The 23,001-nt window shown below is 46.9% G+C and overlaps 1 gene segment (V, D, J or C); it reads right to left on the bottom strand.

Moving 5' to 3' along the window:
- Positions 1-8,823: 8,823 nt before the first annotated feature.
- LOC120239000 lies at positions 8,824-10,958 on the bottom strand. The segment is given in 3 exon segments: positions 8,824-9,454; positions 10,101-10,405; positions 10,780-10,958. Coding segments are annotated over 3 exon segments (378 nt in total).
- Between the last annotated feature and the right edge of the window lie 12,043 nt (positions 10,959-23,001).

The raw sequence follows: 23,001 nt of genomic DNA, 5'->3' as shown, positions 1-23,001 counted from the left end.
GGCTCTTCCTCACAAGGGTGGGACAGGGACAGGAGCCACAGAAGGGACAAGAACGTGCCTCAGAGAGAGGAGGGTGTTGTGTGGGCCAGAGTGGGTGGCCTGGGATGGGGCATAGGAGGACAGGAGTTTGTGGGTGTGGAGAAGTGAGGGGAGCTGAGCAAGAGTGAGACAGAGATGGATAACCCCCCACAGAAGGGAAATGGGGGCTGCAAGCATGGCAATTTCCATCGGGGCCTGCAGAGCAGGGTGTGGGCAGACCTGGGAGGGTGTGGGCGGAGGCGAGGACTGAAGGAATGTCCTCCAGTGGATGAAGGACCCTCTCTACCTGCCCCTCCAGGACACATAATAGAGAGGGAGAAAGTTACACACCCCATCTAGTCCCCAGCCCACACCTTGCTTGACCCAAAGAGAGCCTCCCTCCCTAAATCTTTATGGCTGCTTTCTTGTCTCACTCAAACAACACCCCCACCTCCCCAGTAGCTGACTCCCAGTACTAGGAAGTTAACTTCTTCAGCCTCTGCCCCTCTCTCTGGACTGTAAGTAGGTCCTTCTGAACACCCCTACTGGGCACCCCATCCATCCTTCCCTAGGTGAAACTGAGCAAAGACTGGCTAGATGTAAGGCCATCCTATCATTTATTGCATGAATGCAGACACTTACTAAGAGTCAGAGATGGGATTCTGACACACAGGAGGTGAATCAGGATTGTCCCTGCAAACTAGGACATGTGGCCTTTCCAATTAAAGGGGCTCGCAAATGGGGTGCCTGGGTGGCTCAATCCTTTAAGTGTCCGACTTCAGCTCAGGTCATGATCTCACAGTCTGTGAGTTCGATCCCCACGTCGGGCTCTGTGCTGACAGCTCAGAGCCTGGAACCTGCTTTGGATTCTGTGTCTCCCTCTCTCTCTGCCCCTCCCCAGCTTGTTTGTTCTCTCTCTCTCTCTCTCTCTCTCTCTCAAATAAATAAAAATTTTTAATTAAAAAAAAATGAAAGTAGAGGTGCCTGGGTGGCTCAGTCGGTTGAGCATCCGGCTTCATCTCAGGCCATGATCTTGTGGTTTGTGGCTTGAGCCTTGCATCGGGCTCTGTGCTGACAGCTAGCTCAGAGCCTGGAGCCTGTCCTCAGATTCTGTGTCTCCCTCTCTCTCTGACCGTCCCCTGCTCATGTTGTCTCTCTCTCAAAAATAAATAAAACATTAAAAAAAAAAGTAAAGGGGCTCCCAAAGAGTTTCTGGGTCCAGAGTTATCCCTGGAACGGGATGGCACTGAAGCAATTCGTCACTGGTCTAGGCCTGTCTGCCTATTTCAATCCCAAGGCTCATGTAAACTTCATCCTATTGAAGAAATCTGTGGGCAAAAGGCAGTCCAGGGGCAAACTCCACAGTGACACCAGTACAGGCGCAAAATGTGCTTACTGGATAAAGAGACTTAGAAGCAAAGCATCTCTAAGAGGATGCCTGGGGCCCCAAGTTCTCATCATCACTGGGCCACAGCTGACTCCCCATGGGCAGCGACCCAGGAGAGGAATCTCAACCCTGTGCCCCTTAGAGATTTACTGAGAAATTAAGAGGGAAAAGGGAGCATCCAACTGGTCCTTTAATGAGGAGAACATCGTTGGGGGGTGGGGGGGGAGAGATTCCTATGGAGAAGGGCTGCTCAAACCACTGTCACTTACCCAGAAAATTTTTTCCCCCAGCACCAGTATCCATTGAAGACCCACACACCTTCCTACTGCACGTCTCATGACCAAGCTACACAGGCTGGGCTCTGGGGATGGGGGAAGAAAGTGCTGGGACCATCCAAGAGACAAAGATGTTGGAGAAGAGAGAGGGAGAGAAGAAAGAGAATAGGATTGTAGAACAAGGGATTGGGGGAAGAGCAATGGATCCTGATAGATACTAATATATCCATTTCCTGCCATAAGACATTCCCTTATTTTTTAAAGAACTCACCAAACTCCACACCTGAAAAACAAACAACCCAATGAAGAAATGGGCAGAAAACATGAATAGACACTCCTCCAAAGAGGACATCCAGATGGCCAACAGACACATGAAACGATGCTCAGCATCCCTCCTCATCAGGGAAATACAAATCAAAACCACACTGAGATACCACCTCACGCCGGTCAGAGTGGCTAAAATGAGCAAATCAGAAGACTCTAGATGCTGGTGAGGATGTGGAGAAACAGGCACCCCCCTACACTGTTGGTGGGGATGTAAACTGGTGCAGCCCCTCTGGAAAACAGTGTGGAGATTCCTCAAAAAATTAACACTAGAACTCCCCTATGACCCAGCAATAGCACTGCTAGGAATTTACCCAAGGGATACAGGAGTGCTGATGCATAGGAGCACACGTACCCCAATGTTCATAGCAGCACTCTCAACAATAGCCAAAACATGGGAAGAGCCTAAGTGTCCATCAACGGACAAATGGATCAAGAAGATGTGGTTTATCTATACAAAGGAATACTACATGGCAATGAGAAAGAATGAAATCTGGCCATGTGTAGCAACATGGATGGACCTTGGAGGTGTTATGCTGAGCGAAATAAGTCAGGCAGAGGACAGATACCATATGTTTGCACATATAGGAGGATCAGGAGGAACTTAAAGGAGGACCATGGAGGAGAAGGAGGGAAATAGTGGGGGAAAGGGAGAGAGGCAAACCATGAGAGACTCTTGAATGCTGAGAACAAACTGAGGACTGATGGGTGTGGGGGGGAAGAGGGGGATGGGCACGGAGAGGGGCACTTGTGGGGATGAGCACTGGGTGTTATATGGAAACCAACTTGACAATAAACTATTTGTAAAAAAAAAATAATAATAATTAAAAAAAATAAAAGACCCTAAACTTGGAAAAACCAAAAAGACATTCCCTTATTTTTCTTCTTCCATCAGGACCCAGGGAAGGGCAGCCTGACTGATCTCAGTCCCTAACAGTCAGTGTGACACACAGCCCTAAATGTCCTATGTAGGAGGAGCTTTCATGAGATCATGGATGTGAGAATGGAGGATTGGTACTTGAAACCTCTCCTGAAACTATACATGTACAACAAAAACACATTCATGCCTGCACATACTTTCACTTGGGGTGCGAGGAGATGCTGATAGAGATCAGTAATGGCTACAGCCCCCATGTCAATTCTTAGCATTACTATCAGTATATAGGTGAATTGCTCTTCTGCTCACTCATCGACCTCTTCTCGAACTTTCATCACCCAATTCACTTTAACCTGTCCATGGAAATTACTCTATGGCCATATAAGAAGACTCAGAGTCAGGAAGGCCATCACACCTGGGCAACAATTTTAATTATGGTTCATTTCCAGTGCTTGTGGCAGACTCCCACAGTTACCAGAACAGTGATTTCTTGGTTTTGATACCCCTTAATCTGTGACGTTATCCACCCCAAAGGGGCCCCAAACACAAAATGTTTCTGGCCTCAGTCTACATTGGATATCTTTCCTCCCATCTTGGAGACTTTCTTCTCTCGAGTTGTGTTTATGGAGCTGAGGTCCCTGGGTTCCTTAACACACCACATCTCTCTGCTTCGCCTTAGGGTTTACTGTGACAGCACTGGATCAGCACTGAATCATCTCCTCTGACAGAGGACATAGGCTCTGCTCACCACATGCCCACAGTCCCAGTTACATCAAGACTCCCCTCCATTTCCATCCACTATTTTCACTTTTCTTACACTTGGACTCCTAATAGGGTTCCCTCCTTGCGAAAGATGGGGTCCCAGAGATAAGTGAGTGGATTTGTATGTCAACAAGAAGGACCTGAAAATGAGCCCACAACTGTGACCGTCTCCCCAGGACAGTGTCATCAGCCAGCTCTGCCTTGTCTCAGCTGTCCTCCGGGAGAGTGGGGTGTGGTCTTCACAGGAGACAGACTCCAGGGCTTCCTGTGGACCCAGGGTCCTATTGCCTCCTGATCAAACCCATTGACAGAAGGGACTGGTGTTTAAAATAGTGACTTGAGGGTGGTCCTGGTCATGACCACTCCTGCCCAAGTCATGGGCTACTCCAGCAATTCCAGCTCGGTCCCCTGAACCCTCACTCCCACAGTAAGACTTCATCTTGACCTTGTCTGGGAATCATACACACTCTGGGTGGTAAGGAAGCGTGCATTGCAGAGTCTTGCAACCCAGTTATGCTTGACCTGTCCTGGGAGCAGAGAACTTCCCATCTGAGTAGGCCATTTCATCACTGGATGGCTCTTATGAAGAATTCTGTCTTGTTTGCTCCTGTTCACATACCCATATCATTGTAGTGCCTCTCATTGACCATCATGATACTCCCATGAGAATACTTCCTGTGACAGCTAGCAAGCCCACCCCCGCCGAGTCCACAAATCTATGAGATAGAAAAAGCAGAACCCTTGAAAGCTTGAGTGTTCAGGGGAGGGAAAGCATATAGCAGAGAGAGGACAACATGATGATAACAAAGAATATGGACTTTTAAGTCAAACACACCTAGGTTCAAGCCTCAGATCTGCTCTTATCAGCCATATGATTGCGTTAGAGACTCAGCTTCCCTTCCCATAAAACGGGCGGAATCACAACCCTGACTTCATAAGGTGGCTTCATCTTATTAATGCACAGAATGTGCAATGCTGTTCTCACAGCCTCAATAAATATTAGCTGCTATTATAAAAATTATTATTAGCCTAAAGTTTATTTTCCAGCCAAACATATCCAGTTCTCTCAATGTTTTCCTCACGTGGCCCAGTTAGGAGCACTTCCGACTCTCCACAGCCCGGCCGCCCTCTTCTGAAAACACTTATGCTTGTTTTTACCCTTTCAGTTTTCTAAAAGTGTGTTGTTCAGAACGGAAGGCAGCGCCAGGTGGGCTCTGACCTACATAGGGGAGAGAGAGAGCTCTGCCTCCTTAGTTTCGATGCTGTCTACATTGGGTTCGTTAGAGCAACGTTCAACATCCTGTACCCACTCACGGAGCTCACTTTTGACTCAGACCCTGGGTCTTTCTCACAGGTCTTGCAATGAGCCATATACCGTCTTCCTGTGTGCAGACCTTTGCTCTTCTCTATCTGGGGCAGGGGTGAGGGGTGGGGGGATGAGGGGAAATAGGGAAGACTTGCTTAGTTTTATCACATTTTTTCCGCTCATGTCTCCAACCCATCTAGTTTCTGCTCATTTCTCCAACCCATCTGGTCTAATGCTGTGGGTCATCGTATATACCCCTCCTTCCTCCTGCCACTCAGTTCTGACCGTTGTGCCTTTTTTCATCCTTACACAAGTGGCTCATAACATTCAGAACAAGATCACAGCTCAGTATGGAGCCCACGTTCGTCTCAGCTTTGTCTGAGATCCAGGAGCTGCTCAGACACGGGGAATTGGCTTCTGGTCCCCCTCCTTCCACGGCCGCAAGGCCCTGGACAGCTTGTGATGCTTCCTGGGGCTTCTCTCTCCTCGTCTGTGAAGTAATGAGCTTGGGTAGAGTGATGTCTAAACCATCCTCAAACTCTGCTCTTTCGATTCAGTGATTGAAGTCCACAGGCCCCGAATCACCACGAGGGAGATAACGCGGCGGGGTGGGGGTGGGGGAGGTCTAAGTTCTTCCCAGGCGCAAATCACTCACACAGCGACAGAGCCTCGGAAGCTGTCTCTGTTGTGAGGGGGATGGGCAGGCCCAGAACCCCCCACCCCCTGTGGTTAACAACAGGCACCTGGAGCCTGACACCTGTGCCCTGGCCCACCTCCAGGGCAGAGGCCCAGGCCCTGAAGGAGGAGAAGAAAATAGTGTTTAAAGGACAGTGGCCTCGAATCAAAGGCAGGAAGTAAAGAGCCGCAGGTTGGGGTCTTTTAGGAGACTACTGGGGGAGGTTTGGGGGTGTCTGAGCCCAGTGCTGGCTGCTGAGCGGTTTATCTCTGAGCAACATCAGCACAAGTAACAACAGACACCCACCTGCCCCCCGGAGCATCTCAGGGACTCACAACAGGATGTGGCTTGACATTTACCAGGCCGTGCATCTGGGGACCTGTGACAGCCCTCCCCCACCCCCCCACCCACCCCCCAGCACCATGAGAACCACACTCTCCACATCCACATCCTGTCCCTACCCCTTCCCTGCTGCTCTTTCTACCCGGGCCCCTGGTGGGCACCCTGGCGGTGGAAATACAACTATAGAGAGGAGAGGGAAAGCCCTCTAGAGGGGGAATCTAGGCACCTGAGCAAACCCATGCCCCGAACCCTGCATCTACACCCGCTGGAGGCGATCCCCTCCTCCCAGCAGAGGCCGCACGGCGCACCTTGGAGATAGTGAGGAATGAAAACAGCTTGCAAAGCTGCTCTGACCCAACTGGGGTCCCTCCGGCCCCACATCCCTCAGGCAACTCCCTCCTACCTGTCCCCTAAATGCACTCCCCCGTCACCACTGGTGCCCCCCATGCTTCCTTCCAGTCATCTAATGAGAGGTGCTAATGAGTCACAGGAAAAAGAGCCCTAGATAATCAACAGACTGAAAATGGATGGTCCCTGGATATCTGGGCAGGTGTCTGTGTGCTGGACTCCCTGGGTTTCTCTAAGCATCGTCCCCTACTGCTAAGGTCTGTGTGACAGATATTTTCTACCCCATCTGTGGAAGAGGAGGAGGGAGAACGGAACGCAGAGAGAACAGAAAGCCAGAGACAATACCCTGAAGGAGGGAACGGAAAACAACAAGCTATGCAACAGGCCATGCGGGCTTTGCAGCAGCTCACGGAGCTGGAGCACGCTCAACCCAAAGCATTTAATCCTGGGCAAAAATATGAAGCAGCCCAATTTCAGCGTCAACAGCTCCCCACATCTGGGCCTTCCGCATCTTCCTCGGCTGCAGAGAGGCCCCTGCTTTCTCCCTATCAGTTCCAGGAGTGCGTGTGGCTTGAGATCTTCCACGTGCTGGTGGCCTAGTAACGACAAGCACGGAATGGTTTCCTGAAAGACCTACAGAGTCAGCCAAGACCAGGGTCCTGGCGCCTCTCCCAGAGAGAAGGCAGTCTCAGCTGCCCCGGACGCACCGACTCGAGTGAGACTGGTGAATTCCTAGCAGGAGATGGTGTTTCTGAGCCACTTCCCTCTGTCTCTTGAAAGTAAGGCGATTGTAGATTTCTGAGCCTTTAGACATAGGGAAACTGTTAGGGATGATGACTCTTTGTCATGAATAGGCCGGGTGACATGAAGGATATTAACCTGTCTTGATGAATTTGGATGGTGTTCAAGCCTCTCCTCAACTAGCCTCCCCTAACCTATTAATGTCCTCTCGTCTCCCTGTGGCTCGGTGCCATGACCAGAGTTGTTCACTCATGGGTTTTCCAGAACTCACGACATCCACTGGGACCTCCACATTTCTATTTAAATGGACTCTCTGGCTGAGAATGTCATTTTGTTTATCTTAATGCTAGCCTCCTACAAAGCTAACCCTCACTACAATTCTATCTCCTTCATGAGGTTTTCCAGAACTTCCGAATATCTTACAGGAATGAAAAATCTGTCTTAATCCTCCTACCAACTCCACTTGACTAGTGGTGATTACCTGGAACCCCTCTCTGTTAGGAAGGATTTTGAAGCCGCAAAAAACCCCATCGCAAAGCAACCCTATCTGAGTGGGTACTGCACAGGGTACAAATTTCACAAGTTTGCCATCTGAGTGTATTTAGCATTTTAAAATATTTAATACATAGCTTATGGGGCACCTGGGTGGCTCAGTCGGTTAGGCGTTCAGCTTCAGCTCAGGTCATGATCTCACGGTTTGTGAGTTCGAGCCCTGCATTGGGCTCTGTGCTGACAGCTCATAGCATGGAGCCTGCTTCAGATTCTGTGTCTCCTTCTCTCTCTGCCCCTCCCCTGTTCATGCTCCCTCTCTCTCTGTCTCTCAAAAATAAATAAATGTAAGAATTAAAAAAATTTTAAATATTTAGTATGTAGCTTAAAATTGATTTTTTTAAAAATAAATCTTTCTTTTGGGTAAGCTGGAATCAAATACCTTGTAAGCTAAAAGAGGAAAATAATATCCATTGAAAATCAGACCCTGTAATAGGGCTTTATGGCATAACATCATCTCATTTAAGATGCTGAATCCAATGAGTTTGACAGTTGAGGAAAAAGAGAGATGATATGATTCGCCCAAGGTTAAAACAACTAGTAAATTTAGACTCAAAAACCAAAGGCCTTAGAAATACAGAGACCGTGAAAAGATCAGGGAAAGCGGAGAGAAGTCAACAGGTGAAGCACAGGAGATGTGGGACAGTAGACCGTTTACAAGACACTGCGATGGGGTCTACAGCACGTGGTATATTTGTCTAAAACTGTAGACCAGTACAACCTAACAAGTAACAGGGGCACCTGGGTGGCTCAGTCAGGTGAGTGTCTGACTTTGGCTCAGGTCATGTTCTCATGGTTGGTGGGTTCAAGCAGGATCCTGCTTCAGATTCTCTGTGTGTGTGTATGTCTCTCTCTCTGCCGTTCCCTGACTCACACTCTGTTTCTCCCTCTTTCTCTCAAAAATAAATAAAACATTTTTTTAAAAAAAGTAATATACCACACCAATGTCTGATGTTATTAACAGGAAACAAGGGGATCAGAGGAACAAGTGTGAGAACTTTCTCTTATTATCTGTTCAATTTTTATGTGAATCTAAGCCTGTTCTAAATACCAAAGTCTATTAACTGAAAGGTATCAGCACGGTTTCAGGGAGAGATCCAGTTCTGCCAACATTCAATAATCAGCTAACAAACAAACATTGGCTTGAAACATTGTTTACTCTTAAATGTGAACCAAACTTGAGCTGTAAGTGCATCTTTCCTTTGGCAGTCATAGCACTAGTGATTACTTTAGTCAATTAATATTCTCACACATGGGGGGGAGAAAAACAAACCAAGCGCCTTGATTAAACCATGCTGTGACCATGCCCAGCACCATCTTGAGTGCGCTCCATTTTTCTTTTTGATCCCTGCGATGGCCCAGAGTGCCCAGCTCGCAATAGGCGCTTAATACATACGTAGATACGGAAGGTGCCACAGGAGTCCTCGGGCATTATTAAATACTGGCTTGATCACTATGCGTCTCCGTCTCAGATTTCCCTCTGCAGATCGAATGATACTGAAAATAAACAAATGTCTGAATTGTCCTAGATGAAGTGATGCCAGGAACAAAGTATTTTAAGATTCTTGTGCCTCCTCGTGGAGTACAAGGGACATTAGAAAAGAAAACCCTGTTAAGAATAAGAAGGACGAAGGAGGATTGAGGGACTCAGGGATGAGGAAGTAAGCTTGGTTGCCAGGGGAACCGTAGCATCTCTTCCCAGCCACCCCCATAAGCCTTTTCCTCTCCTTCATTCTCATCCAAATAATTTATCTTTTTTAGGGTGTTACCATTATACACGCGTGCCCGCATCCTTTTCCTGTATCTTGTATCTCTTTGGTCACCATCTGCTTCTCTGCTCCCTCGTTTGCTACAAGGGGAGGGAAGAGACACAGTGGAACACGAATTAAAAAGCCTAAAATCCAAAGCAGTAATCAAAATCCCTAATTGTGGCTTCTGATACTAACAGAAGCGTGTGTCTAGGCCACACGCGAACAATCTGCCGATCACCTTGCCCCTTCCCCGCCACAAGGCCTCGTCCAAGCTTCCCCGAGATGTCTACTCTCCCCAGAAAGAGCAACAAAAGGAGACTCTCAGGTGATGGAAATTAGCCAGGTAAGTGTCCTGAGTCGGCATCCTCATAATTGTCCACCTGTCTGCCACCACATCACATCCTGCTATAGGCACTTCCTAACTCTCTCACTCCCCAGTGTAGACAGACAGAACTTTGAGAGAACAGTGTGAGGCAGGGTCCCACTTTGAGGCCTGGAAGATAACAGCCTAGCACGAGGCACCCATACACTGGGGACTTGACCGCGTGTACACAATTCCCAGGGTCCGCACACGAATATTTTTTTCTTCTCCCTGAGAACTTAGTACTGTGTTCTTTTGGAGAATCTGGCTTCATTCTGTTGTTCTCACATTGGCTGATGATCAGAAACCCAAATATCCTCCACCCAACCCCAGAGGGAGGGCTCCTGGAGAGGGTGGGGTTTTTGCACGGATGTCTACCCCACCCGGCTCAGCGTGAGGCTCCAGGCGCAGAGGTAAAAGCCAGAGTCACTGAGGAGGAGCTTCTGAGAACTCAGGATGAACTGGCCGTCCTGGGGCCTGGAGGCTGTGAAGTTCCGCGGTACCTCAGAGTATATCTGGTCCATGCGTAAAGAGTAGAATAGCAGCTGGGGGGGGCCTCCCTTGTCCTGCCGGTACCAATACAGATAAGGGTTGGATGTCCCCTTCACGGTGCACTCCATGGAGAGCTGGCTGCCCTCAATCAGCACCCTGACGGGCGGCCATTGGTGGATGGTCTGAGCACCGACACCTGAGGGAAATGTAAAAGGCCATTTAGACTGGAGAATCCCAGCCACTCTTGCCTTCCTCCCTGACGCAGGGGAGGCTCAGGCCCTCCCATGGCTCAGGCATGTGGGATCCATCAAAAAGAGTAGACTGCACCCTCTGGCCAAGGGCACAGAGGGGCACTGGATGAGGGAAGACCGTGAGAGCAAACTCCTTCCCAGAGGAGAGAGAAAACTAAGATTCAGCGTACCGGCCACTAGGATTCAAGTCCCATATTTATTCCAGAAAGTGGAAGGAATGTATCAAAGAAGTCAAGCCAACAGCCAAGGCTCTGGATTCATAGGGGTGGCATGAGGGTGAGGACTTGAGGGGAGGCATGCCAGAGAGAATGGTACCCACCTAAGAAAGTGCCCAGGAGAAGGGCAAGGAGACAGCAGGGCATAGTTCAAGCCAGCCTCGGCTCAGCGAGTATGGTTGGGTTCATCTGGGCCAGAGCTGTGGCTGTGGGGCCCCTCCCTCTTGCAGCCGCAGAACAGAGCGCTCATTTCCCCTGAAGCTGGGGGAGAAGTGAGGCTGGTCTTTTCTTAAGTGTGTGATGAATCACCCCATCCTCCCCGGGAACCAGCTTCACCCCCCTGCACTGGCTATCTTTACTGAAATCCTGCTAGTCCTCGTATGTAAATATATTTAATGACTCATTATTTCCCTGTAAACAGCAGATGACTCTCTGGCTCCCCCAGGAGACCATCGGGAGTCTTCTTAAAAATCCGAGAAAGTGTGACCCTAGCAGGATGATGAAAAGGGATCTCAAGTCTCTGAAGCTGGAAACCAGTTTTAGGACGTGTCACCTGGGTAGCTGGAAAGGAGATCAAAGTGGAACAGAGCTCAGGAGATTTAGGTCTTCAGAGTATTCAAAGTTGGGGGGGAAAAGTCTCAGTTCCGAGGGAAGAACTGTCACAACTGTCTGTTGTGACAGCCACCCAAGGGATCTGCATCTTCTTCATCCCTGGCAGACAGAACCTGAGACCTGGACAGGCAGAGCCAACTACTGAACCCATCAACTTGGACTCCGGGTTCCGTGTGCCTCTAATGACCTCGCTGGATCTAATTTATGCTCCAAATGCAACATGAATAGAGACAACATCGTGGGGATTTGGGGTCAAACAGATTGGGGTTCAAATCACAGCCTTACTTCTTGCTGGCTTAGGAACTCTTAGAAAGTCCTGATCTCCAATTCTCTCACCTATAAAAGTAAAAGGACTATAATACTTACAAATTGGTTGAAAGATGCATGTTGCCTGGTACAGGCACCTCTTACAAGGGTTGGCTGTGTTTTGGAGTCCAGGGAAAGCCTGTGCTTGCAGTAGACTGGAAGATTTACATTTGGGATGGGATGGAGGGCGCGGGCTGAGGGAATGCCAGAGACCCAAGAAGCATTGCCAAGCCATCAGGTCATAATAGCTAAAGCTGAGAATCTGCTAGGCAGCTGGTAGAACCTCATTCTGTTGAAATGAGTCATAAGACCCCAAGATGGCGGGAGAACAGCCAACGTGTAGCTCGGAACCTCCTCTGCCATCTTCCTCTCCCGTGCTCTGTCCTCCGAACAATTCATTTTCAGAACAATTGTTCTCTTTGGGTTGGATGTGATGGCGTGGCTCAAGGTGAGGACCTAAGAAAGAAAGCAACAGAAGTGGCCCAATGGGGGAGAATGAACCTGCAGCACATCGGGCATTTGCAACGCATCCCCGTTCCATCAGGGTCTAGTGATATAACATCTGTGTTGTTGTTGCTGACATCACAGAAACACAATTCAAAGTTCATGTTGGGGTTGTGGCCTCTAGCAGCGTTTCAGCTGCCGCACTGTATTTGTGGGACAGTACTTTGGGATTTTTTAAAATCCTTTTCACGTTTAATGGATCCTTTTATAATAGTTATTTAAATAATGGTAAAGCAAGTGGTAAGCAGAACATGCATTCTGTGAGCTTTGAGAACACATGAAAAATCGCTGTAGCCAATTAGTTGTTGAACCTCCGTTTTTATGTCTGTTGATAGGACTCAATATAACATGTATGCAGGTCAGGATTGCAGGGGGTAAGCCCAAGGTGGGCACATGCCCACAGGCATATCCACAGCCTCTTTTCTCCATTTCTTCCTCTTTCTGTCGTCCTTCATGTCTGCTCCTGGGATTTGTACCGAGTGAGTGCAGAGAGGGAGACAGAGAGTGGCCGCAGATACAAGGAGGAGGGAACTGTTCTCGCTCTTGAGGAGACCGCATCATCTTTTCATCTGGCTGACAGGCTTTCACGTCAGCTAAGGCTGTGTGCATCCTGCATAGCCCACGAGAGCCGACGTAACTCAGCACCTGCATTGGCTCAGTGTCCTCACCACGCACGGAGAGCAATGAAGTCTTTCTCCCTAGAGATGGCACAATGGACTAGAAGATGAAGAGACATGTCACTCAGATCAGGGTAGCCAGCTGGCTCCTGACTCTCCGATCGCTGTCACAACTCAGTAGCTTGGAGCTCCTTCCATATGGTTCACGCCTTAGAAAAATATCTTCTCACTCCCCATCCCCATCTGCAGTACTGCTTATTCATCCAATTCATTCATACATCGAAATGTGGATGAGAATATAAGTCCTCTACTCTGTTACCACCCGTCTCCGAGAGGGAGAAACCGGCCATATCTCTGGCCCAGGTGAGGAGATGTCAACCAGACAAGCTGAACTAAAGGCTGGCTTGAGCTATGCTCTCTCCTTGCCCTCCTGGGCACTTTCCTAGGTGGGGGCCCACCTCTCTGGCAAGCCTCCCCTCAAATCCCTTTGCTACCATATTGGGTTTCTTTCTCCATGCTGGATTCTTAATGAATCACTACTGACAGGATATAGCTTTATACGTGAAGAGAATGACAATATATATAACTCTTCTCTTTTTAATTTTAAAGCTGAAACCTATCCCTAAATGATGGATTTGGAGGATTCTTGAAGGATCTATTTGTTCTTCTATAAAAGAGTTAAAAACTACTTGGGCTAATGAAAGGGAAGAGAGTCAACAACGGAGGTGTTCCTGAACTTCCCTGATGTCTCTCTCTCTCTCTCTCTCTCTCTCTCTGTGTGTGTGTGTGTCCTGGCCTCTACATCCTGAGCAGGAAAAGAGATGAGAGACAGGTGCAGAATCGGAAGCTCAAAGTTTCTTGCAGAGGAGAGTGATTCTAATTTCCAGGGTGAGGAGAACAAGGTCTCTGGTCCCCATGTGTCACACGGACAGGTAAGTAGAAACGGCTTGTGGTGAGCAGAGTAATGCCCCTGCCATTGTCAATGTCCTAATTCCCAGAACCTGTGGAAATGTTGGATTACATAGCCAAGGGGAGTTAGGGTTGACGGTGGAATTAAGGTTTCTAATCAGCTTTGTTTAAAATAGGGATGTTACCTAGAATTACCCAGGTGTGTCCAATGCAAGCACAAGCATCTAAACATGGGAGGGGGAAATAGAAGAGAAAGAGGTTTGGAGATGGAAACAGAGTCAGAGAGAGGCTATGTTTCTGGCCTTGAAGGCATAGGGCGGCCATGAGCCAAGGAACGCAGCTGGCCTCTAGAAGCGGCAAAAGGCTAGGAAATGGATTCTCTTCCGGAACCTTCAGAGAGGAACTCAGCCCAGCTGACACTTTGCTGTTAGCTCAGCAAAACCTGTGTCAAACTTCTGAATTATGGAACTGTAAGATAATAAATGTGCGCTGATTTCAGCCACTAAGTTTGTGGAGATTTATTACAGCAGCAAAGGAAAACAAATACATGGCTTCACAATGCTTCCAGACAGAGAGATGCAAAACAGTCTCTACGGACCCCCAAGGCACTCAGGGTAGATTAGGTAGAGCCATGTTCTCATCTGTGCAAACAGATAAACTGGGAGAAGCCACCAAGCCTGAAGAGACCACCTGGTTGAAATATGAAAGACACAGAGCATCCCGCATGGATCAGCAGGGATTGAAGGACAGACAGACACACCAAAGAGGCAGCAGATATCCGTGGGGACAGATGTCGAGAACCCAGTAAGAATGAGAATTCTGCAGAAAAGATAAACAATGACCAAAGACTGAGTACCCTGCCTGACAATGCCTTGACACTTTTTCTTTTTTAAAGAACACATCTCATTCATTTTTTTAAATGTTTATTCATTTTTGAGAGACAGAGAGAGACATAGCATGAGCAGGGGAGGGGCAGAGAGAGAGAGAGAGACAGACAGATAGAATCTAAAGCAGGCTCCAGGCTCTGTGCTGACAGAGCCTGGCTCAAACTCAGGGACCAGTGAGATCATGACCTGAGCCAAAGTCGGATGCTTAATCAACTGAGCCACCCAGGTGCCCCAAGACCTTGGTACTTTGTAAACTCCCCATGACTTAGATGCCACCAGGAAGAAAAATGAGGAGAAAAGTATGGCCTTCCTGACAAACCCCCAAATAAACCAGGTATACCCTGATGGAATGGGGACTTAAAAGTAAAATTACTGGGTTGCTCAGTCGGTTATGCATCCCACTTGGGCTCAGGTCATGATCTCATGGTTCATGGGTTCAAGCCCCATGTCGGGCTCTGTGCTGGCAGTCAGTGCCTGGAGCCTGCTTGTGATTCTGTGTCTCCCTCTCTCTGCCCCTCCCCACTCACACTGTCTCTCTCCCCAAAATAAATACACATTAAAAATTTTTAATAAAAATAAAATAAAATATTAACTATAGAAAATGAAATTATTTTGCTTACCCATATTTGAGGTCCCAAATTTCATATCCAAATTACATGCATGTTAACTTCATCATTAAAGAGGTGCTATGGAAAACACAGAAATAAATAAGATGTGATACTTGCCTTCCGATAACTTTTCATCCACTGAGGAAGGTAGGAGGTGGAGAAGTCATTCAGACAGCAAATGGTAAAGGAGTTTGTGGGGTGGGGGGCCGTGGGGAGGGTTCTGCTTCCCTCTATGATGAAGAAATGGGACTCAGTCACCTATATGAGTTTCCTTTGGGCCGCTGTCACCAAGTCCTGCACACCGTTGTGGCTGAGAACACCAGAAATTTACTGTCTCACAGTTCTGGGGTCTGGAAGTCTAAGATCAAGATGACTGCAGGGCCATGCCCTCTCTGGAACCTAGAGGGGAGTCCTCTCTTGCCTGTTCCGGCATCTGTTGACTTGCTGGCAAGGTTTGGCGCTCCTCTGGTTTGTAGCCACGTCAGAAACTCCAGCTCTGTCCCTGTCATCACGCGGTGCTCTCCCTGGGCGTGTCTCCCCTCACACGGGGGTCTTATAAGAACACCAATCCTTTCGGATCAGGAGCCCACGCTATGCCCTAGGGCCTCATCCCAACCCAGCTGATTGCATCCACAGTGACCCTGGATCCGGTGAAAAGATCTTGCAAAAACCTAGCAAAAACAAAAATAATTCATTACCAGGAGACACACACTACGAGAAATGTTAAAGGAGATCTTTCAGGCAGGATGAAAAAAATAGAAAAGTCCAGATGGAGTTGGTAAGGCAGCTGTTGGGGAAAGCTGGGGTCTAGGATAAAAAATACGGGGCGGAGGGGGGGCGGGGGCTTGGATGTACAGCACTGACCAATGTCATGAATGTAAATATTTCCTCCAGGGCCAAAGTCAAGCTATCTACAGCTTAATGACTGGCTCATGATGTTTGCGAGTATTTAACATTTGGGTCTCATGAACTGCTACGAGCCAGCTACGAAATATTACTGATGGATATCAATACAAAATGCATGATGAATGGAAAAATGACATTTTTATATTTTAAATACTTAAAAAATAACTGATTTTCTACTTCCAGCCAAAATGAAGTAAAGGACAAAATACAAAAAACAATAGCGGCTAGGGGCGTCTGGTGGCTCAGACAATTAAGCGTCCGACTTCGGCTCAGATCATGACCTCAGGGTTTGTGAGTTCAAGCCCCACACTGGACTCTCTGATGTCAGTGTAGAACCCGCTTTGGGTCCTCTGTCTCCTCTCTCTCTGCTCCTCCCCTGCTCGCATGTGCTCTCCCTCAAATAAATAAATAAATAAATAAATAAATAAATAAGTTAACAATAGTGGTTGGGGGGCACCTGGGCGACTCAGTTGTTTAAGTGTCAAATTCTTGATTTCAGCTCAGGTTATGACCTTAAGGTTTGTCAGTTCAAGCCCCGTGTTGGGCTCTGCGCTGACAGTGCAGAGCCTGCTTGAAATTCTCTCTTCCTCTCTCTCTGCCCCTACCCCACTCGTGCTCGCTCTCTCTCTCTCAAAATAAATAAATAAAATTTAAAAAATTAAAGAGAAACAATAGTGGTTAAAACATTAGACATCAGGCAAGGAAGAACGGGAAAATCAGATGAATTTTATAATTGCCCAGCTGCTCCTTTGAGAGAATTTCCGGGCTGCGGCACACAGAGGGGAAACCCAGGCAGAGACCAGGAACCCCCTTGAGCTGGGAGGGGAGAGAGCTGCCCAAACAGAGAATCTGAGAGCTCTTCAGATCTTTAGTGTTTAGCAGAATGATGATCAGAGCACAGGTGCAAGGAAACTATCTGAGACTGGAAAAACCACCATCCAAAAGGATTAAAGAGAACAGTGACTGGATTTCACATAAGGCCAGAAATAGTGCATATTCTCGTCAGCCAGAACAGAAAACCTTAAAATTCACGCAGCATTGTCTAGAGAACTCAGAAGTGTTTTGCCTCAGGGGTGGAGAAGAATTATCCCCAGCCTAAATGCTGCTCTGATCCCACCTGACAAATATTTAAAGCCAGACACAAAGGGATCAGGTTGTTTCCAAGTGAGTTAACTGTGTTCTAAAACAGAGCCCAAGGATATTTATAGGAATATAAAAATCCCAATACAAAAGTAAAATTCAATGCATGGCATGCCATAGAAAAATTACCAGGCAGGCAAAGAAGAGGAAAACTATAATTCACAATGAGAAGAAAACTGAATCAATAAGGGCTAGCCCAGAACTGACACCGATACGAGAATTAAAAGATACAGATATTAGCACGGTTATGATAAATTATCTCCTATGTTCAAGAGGCTAGAGGGAAGATGGAGCATATGAAGTACAGACATAAAAGATATTTTTAAAAGCCCCAAATCAAATTCTTAGGGAAGAAAACTACAACATCTGGAATGAAAAAAAAAAATACACTGGATTAGATGAATGGCCTATCAGGCAACAAAGACAGAAAAACTATTAATGAACTAGCATAGCATTAAACACAAACCAAAATGAAATAGAGACAAATAATTTTTGAAAAATAAACAGACCTTCAGTGAGGTATAGGACAACTTCAAACGTCCTAATATATTTGTAATTGGAGCCCCTCCACACAAAAGGAGAGTGATGGAAAGAAGGGGAAAAAAATTACAAGGGGCGCGCGCCTGGGTGGCTCAGTTGGTTTAGTGTCCAACTTCAGCTCAGGTCATGATCTCACAGTTCATGAGTTTGAGCCCTGTGTCGGGCTATGTGCTGACAGCTCCGAGCCTGGAGCCTGCTAGGGATTCTGTGTCTCCCTCTCTCTCTGCTCCTCCCCTGCTTTGCTCTGTCTGTCTGTCTGTCTCTCTCTCAAAAATAAATAAACATTAAAAAAAATTACAAGAAATCATGACTGGAAAATTTCCAAATTTGATAAAACGTTAAACCTACAAATCCAAAGAAGCTTGACAAAACCCAAGCATCACACACACACGTGCATACCCCTCCCCCAAGAATATCACAATCAAATTGCTCAAAACTATTGTTTTGAGAGGGTACCTGGGGTGCTCAGTCCATTATGTGTCCTACTTCACTTCAGGCCATGACCTCGCAGTTCATGGGTTCTATCCCCATGTCAGGCTCTGTGCTGACAGCTCAGAGCCAGGAGCCTGCTTCAGATTCCGTGTCTCCCTCTCACTCTCTGACCCTCCCCTGCTCACACTGTCTCTCTCTCTCAGAAATAAACATTAAAAAATTTAAAAAACATTGTTAGATCTTAAAAGCAACCATAAATTAAAGACTTGTTTCACACAAGAGAAGGAAGCAGAAGTATTCTTGATGAACACAAGACAAGAGGGAAAAGAGCATAGAAAAATAGTGTCAATCTAGGGGCACCTGGGTGGCTCAGTTCGTTAAGTGTCCAACTCTTGATTTCGGTTCAGGTCATGATTTCACCATTTGTAAGTTCAAGCCCAGTATGAGGCTCTGCACTGACAGTGTGGAGCCTGCTTGGAATTCTCTCTCCCCCTCTCTCTGCTCCTCCCCTGCTCTCGCTCTCTCTCTCTCAAAAAATAGGAGCCTGGATGGCTCAGTCAGTAAAGTATCTGACTTCGGCTCAGGTCATGATCTTGCAGTTCATGAGTTCAAGCCCCACATCAGGCTCTGTGTTCATGGCTCAGAGCCAGGAGCCTGCTTCGGACTCTGTATCTCCCTCTCTCTCTGCCCCTCCCCTGCTCATGCTCAGTCTCTCTCTCTCTTTCTCTCTCTCTCTCTCAAAAATAAAATAAAAGCATTCAAATTTTTTAAAATAAATAAATGTAAAAGAAAGGAAAAATAATGTGAATCTATAATTCTATACCAAGCGAAAAGCTTCAGAAGATCCTTCTTAAACATGCTTATTCTTTTTCCAGATCTCCATTCTGGATGCCAGCTACCTTCCTCTCCTCTGTCACAGCCACTGCCATACTCATTACTGTCCCAGGCAGTTCCGGTCTTGAAGAGCAGAGCCCACAAAACAAAAGTGGGACCGTGGGTCAGCTCCCCTCCGAGCATTTCCATCATCACCTCGTTTTATACCCACTTTGCAGTCTCTGACTTTAACCACTTCTCTGCTAGTGATCCATCAAACTTTTTAGCAGACAAAGGAAGTCTCCATCTAGGGAGAATTCTGCTAGTTAGAAAATCAGGTTTCTCTCCCTGTTGTTACCCACCAAGATTGGTAAAATTATGAGGATCGTTGGGAAGGGTGATAAGTGTCATTTAGTGCTCAGATCTTGAGGTTCCAGTGGCCCAGTTCAGCGGGGAAAAGACCAAGTGAAAGACTAGAATTTTAATGAGCTATCAGGACTGACTTGGGACTCACTTACAGAGATAATAGTCGAACAGGTTTGGGACAGGTGAGATGGCCAACGTAACAAGTGAGGGAAAAGAACAAAAACAATTCCAAAACCAAGAATTGCTGAAAATCTAGACTTTTGGCCAAAGGAAGGGGGTGGAGGAAAGGTCAAGAAAGGCAGCAGGTAGCCCTAGAAGTAAGAAGAGAAGTGGATGGCACCTGGGGGCTAGGAGGAGACGGTGGCTGAAACGAAAGGGTGAGAATATTTAAAAGGCCACAAAAAAAGGTCAGTAAAACCTGGGGTAAACTCACTGGTCCCATTGATGAGAGGTGGTGAGGGCGGGGGGTGGGGAACATTCCTAGGAGGATAGTGGGCGGCTGGAGAGAACAGACAGAGGTTAAGGGGGGGCAAAAGCATTGCGGCAAGTCTTTTATCCCAAGGAAATTGCAATCTCGTTATGTTTGAAAGCCAAGAGGCAGAAATCTGAGAAGACAGGAAAATGAAAGATGCTGAAGAGAGAAGGTAATTGAGAAACAAGGGAAGCATGAGGAAATTAATTCTTGGGCACCAGAAGAGGGGAGTTTCTCCCTCTGAAATAGGAGAAAAAGAATCAAAAATGTCTAACGGATAGACTTGCAATGAGGAGGGTCAATGGTCATACTGAGAGAGGCTTAATCTAATGATCAGTGACAGGTGAAGCTTTAAACAAACAAACAAACAAACAAACATCATTTCACTCATCTAATTGGCAAAATTAAAAGAACTAGTAATATCTGACACTGGTGAGCATGTGGGGAAATGCACACTCAGTTTTCACAGCTGGAATGTAAACTGCAATAGTCTTTGTGGAGGGTAATTTGGCACTGTTTATTAAAAATGCACGTAACATTTACAGAACTATTCACTTCAAAGAAACAGTTCCATAAAAATACGCGTACTTGCAGGCAGTACATTGCTAGAATTTATGTTTCGGCATTGCTTATAAATGGCAAAATGTAGGAAACACATAAATAAATCCGTAGGAAACACATAAATAACTATCCATAACATACCATACTATGCAGCAGTACTGTTGAATGAAATAAAGCAATTTGTGGTACCATGGAAATAGTCCCAAGATATGCTGTTAAGTAAAAAAAACAAAAAAAAACCAAAGTTGCCAAATAATATATATAAAGCAATATGATTTATATCAAAACACATTCACAAACATACACAAAGCAGCTTCTTTTCTGTGTGTGTGCACATACGCACACACACATTCATTCAACCAGTAGTAATTGAGTGCCTGCTATACATTCCTGCGTGGCTTATTTTAGTAAGGGATGCAAATAAAGAGACAGAAAAAGGGCTGGTATAATGCACACCAGATTGATAATAATAGTCACTTCTGAAAAATAAAGCAAGGGAGGGAAATGTCAAGACAGCCTTTGTTTGATTTGCAGTGTTTGTGTTTTTGGAGGTAGATGGATTTATATAACACTCATCGAGTACCATTGACTGAGCCTGAGTCTCACTCCACTTATTTTGAGCAGGTAACTAAATGAATTAAGGTCATTAGACTCGAACCCCATCTTCTTTTTTTCAGTCCATAGTAAAAACCTGTTGAGGAAAGCATCTAAAAAGGTGCCAAAAAGGTGTTCACACTCACAGAAAGCGGGGAGGTCCAGCTAGAGGTGCATAAGGGAAAGACCAGGGATGGCCTGAGTGAATGATCCATGACAGAGAGACAGAATATGTGGATCAGAGATGCTGAGAGAAAAGAAGTTGAGAGAGAACAAACTGTCTTATAAAACAAAGGCATCCAGTACTTGACCCAAGTGGTGTGAGTTTTAAGACCTTGAAGGAATTCCGCACTAGAAAGACTGAGCTCCTAAATGGATGGGGCAGTGGGGTGGGGGTGGGGGGGGCACTGGAGAAAAGAACACGAATCAGCTACCGAATCTCTAGAAAGTGCAATGGGTCAGCATCGGAAGATTTCAAGTGGAGTGTGGACTTCACATAATGACGAACAGAGGAAGGGTGGGAGAGGCCCAAAAGGCGCTCAGTCAGCCCATCACCCTCCGGGCTGCTCCTGGTGTTAAGAGCTCGCAACGGGAGAGAAAAGCAGAAGCAGTATCAATAGAGGAGAGCTAGACAGGGCAAAGGTGCCCATTCCAAGAAACAGTTGAGAGAAAAAGAAAACTGTATACAACAGAGCAGACACAAGCTGCATTAAGTCAACAGCGGCAAGGATGAGCCTGGTGCTACAAATGGATGGATGGAGGGTGGGCACCAAGTCACACCGCGGTGGAAGTGGGCGCGCTGGGCTCCGGGTGCGACTCCCCTGGATCGCGGAAACCTGGGCAGGCAGCAAGGACGACAGGCATTCAGAGGGAAGGCAGAAGGAGAACCGGGGCGTCCGGTTGCTGTCTCTCCCAGAGCCAGGTGCCCCAAAGCGGGAAAGTCGAGCTCAGGATGGGAGCGGCCAGGGCACCCCAACTCTCCCTCGCACACCCTGACATTCCAGACATGGATGAGTCACATCGATAGCAATAATTATTTGACCTGTCAGGGGTGTTTACCCTGACTGCATTACTAAGAGCTGTGAGGAGGGGACACAAAGCCTCTCTTACATCTCCGCTGCAAGCCTCACTGTGCTCTGTTCAAAGCTAGGTCCTCCATGATAATGGAGTTTCTCTTACTGATGCAAGTTGAGACAGAGGCAAGTTGGAAACATTTCAGGCAAGTGAAGACTTACGAAAGAAAGCCGTCTTAGGAAGAACAATAAGCTGCATATGCAAATTGAAAATAAATGCCAGAGAAATTCCCCAAACAAGTGTTTTAATTACTGGATTGAAGAGGAGTAAGGCATGAGCAATTTATTTTTTCTAACAGAAAACATAAGCGTGAGTACTCGCTGTGTTCAGGTGCAATCTAGTTGTTTTCATATGTTATTGCTTTGAAAGTAAAGCTGAATCATCCTGAGGGGCAGTTGGTATTTGTTCCATTTAACTAAGCAAGGGCGCTGAGCTTGGAGAGACTAAATCACTTGCCCAAGGTCACACAACACAAGCATCATCTGGGCTGGTCTAATGCCGACTGACTGCAAAAGCTCATGTGTTTAATCTACTCCACTACATTATTCCTCATCACAGAGCGAGAACAGCAGGGATTCACGTTGCTGCTCTGCGGAGGCACGGCGTTCTTCCTGACTGTCTATTCGTATTTATGCTTCCTCGGGCGCTGTTCTTCATGTGGAAATGTTTAACAACTCTATCCCGACAAAGACCCTGTGCTCCGGGGGCTTTTATTATTAACCCCACTCCCTAGATATGAAAGCTGAGACACAGATTACTTACATAATTCTGCCCATGGTACGAGATTAGTGGGTAGTCAAACGAAGAGGCCAACCCAAGGTCCTCTGAGTCCAAAGCTCGAATGATGGTGGTGTGCCGCATTGGGGTAAATGTTCCCCTTGCCTCCCGAGGATAGAAAAACAAAAAAAAGCTCGAATTGGAGGCAAGAGATGAAATACTTTTCATTTTCCTCTTCACGAGACTGTTGAACAGACAAAAGACAAAA

The sequence above is a fragment of the Hyaena hyaena genome, unplaced genomic scaffold (assembly GCF_003009895.1).
Source record: "Hyaena hyaena isolate Hyena2069 unplaced genomic scaffold, ASM300989v1 scaffold_220, whole genome shotgun sequence".
Lineage (NCBI taxonomy): Eukaryota > Metazoa > Chordata > Mammalia > Carnivora > Hyaenidae > Hyaena > Hyaena hyaena.
Note: the sequence above shows the minus strand (reverse complement) of the source record. Positions and strands in the feature narration are given on the sequence as shown.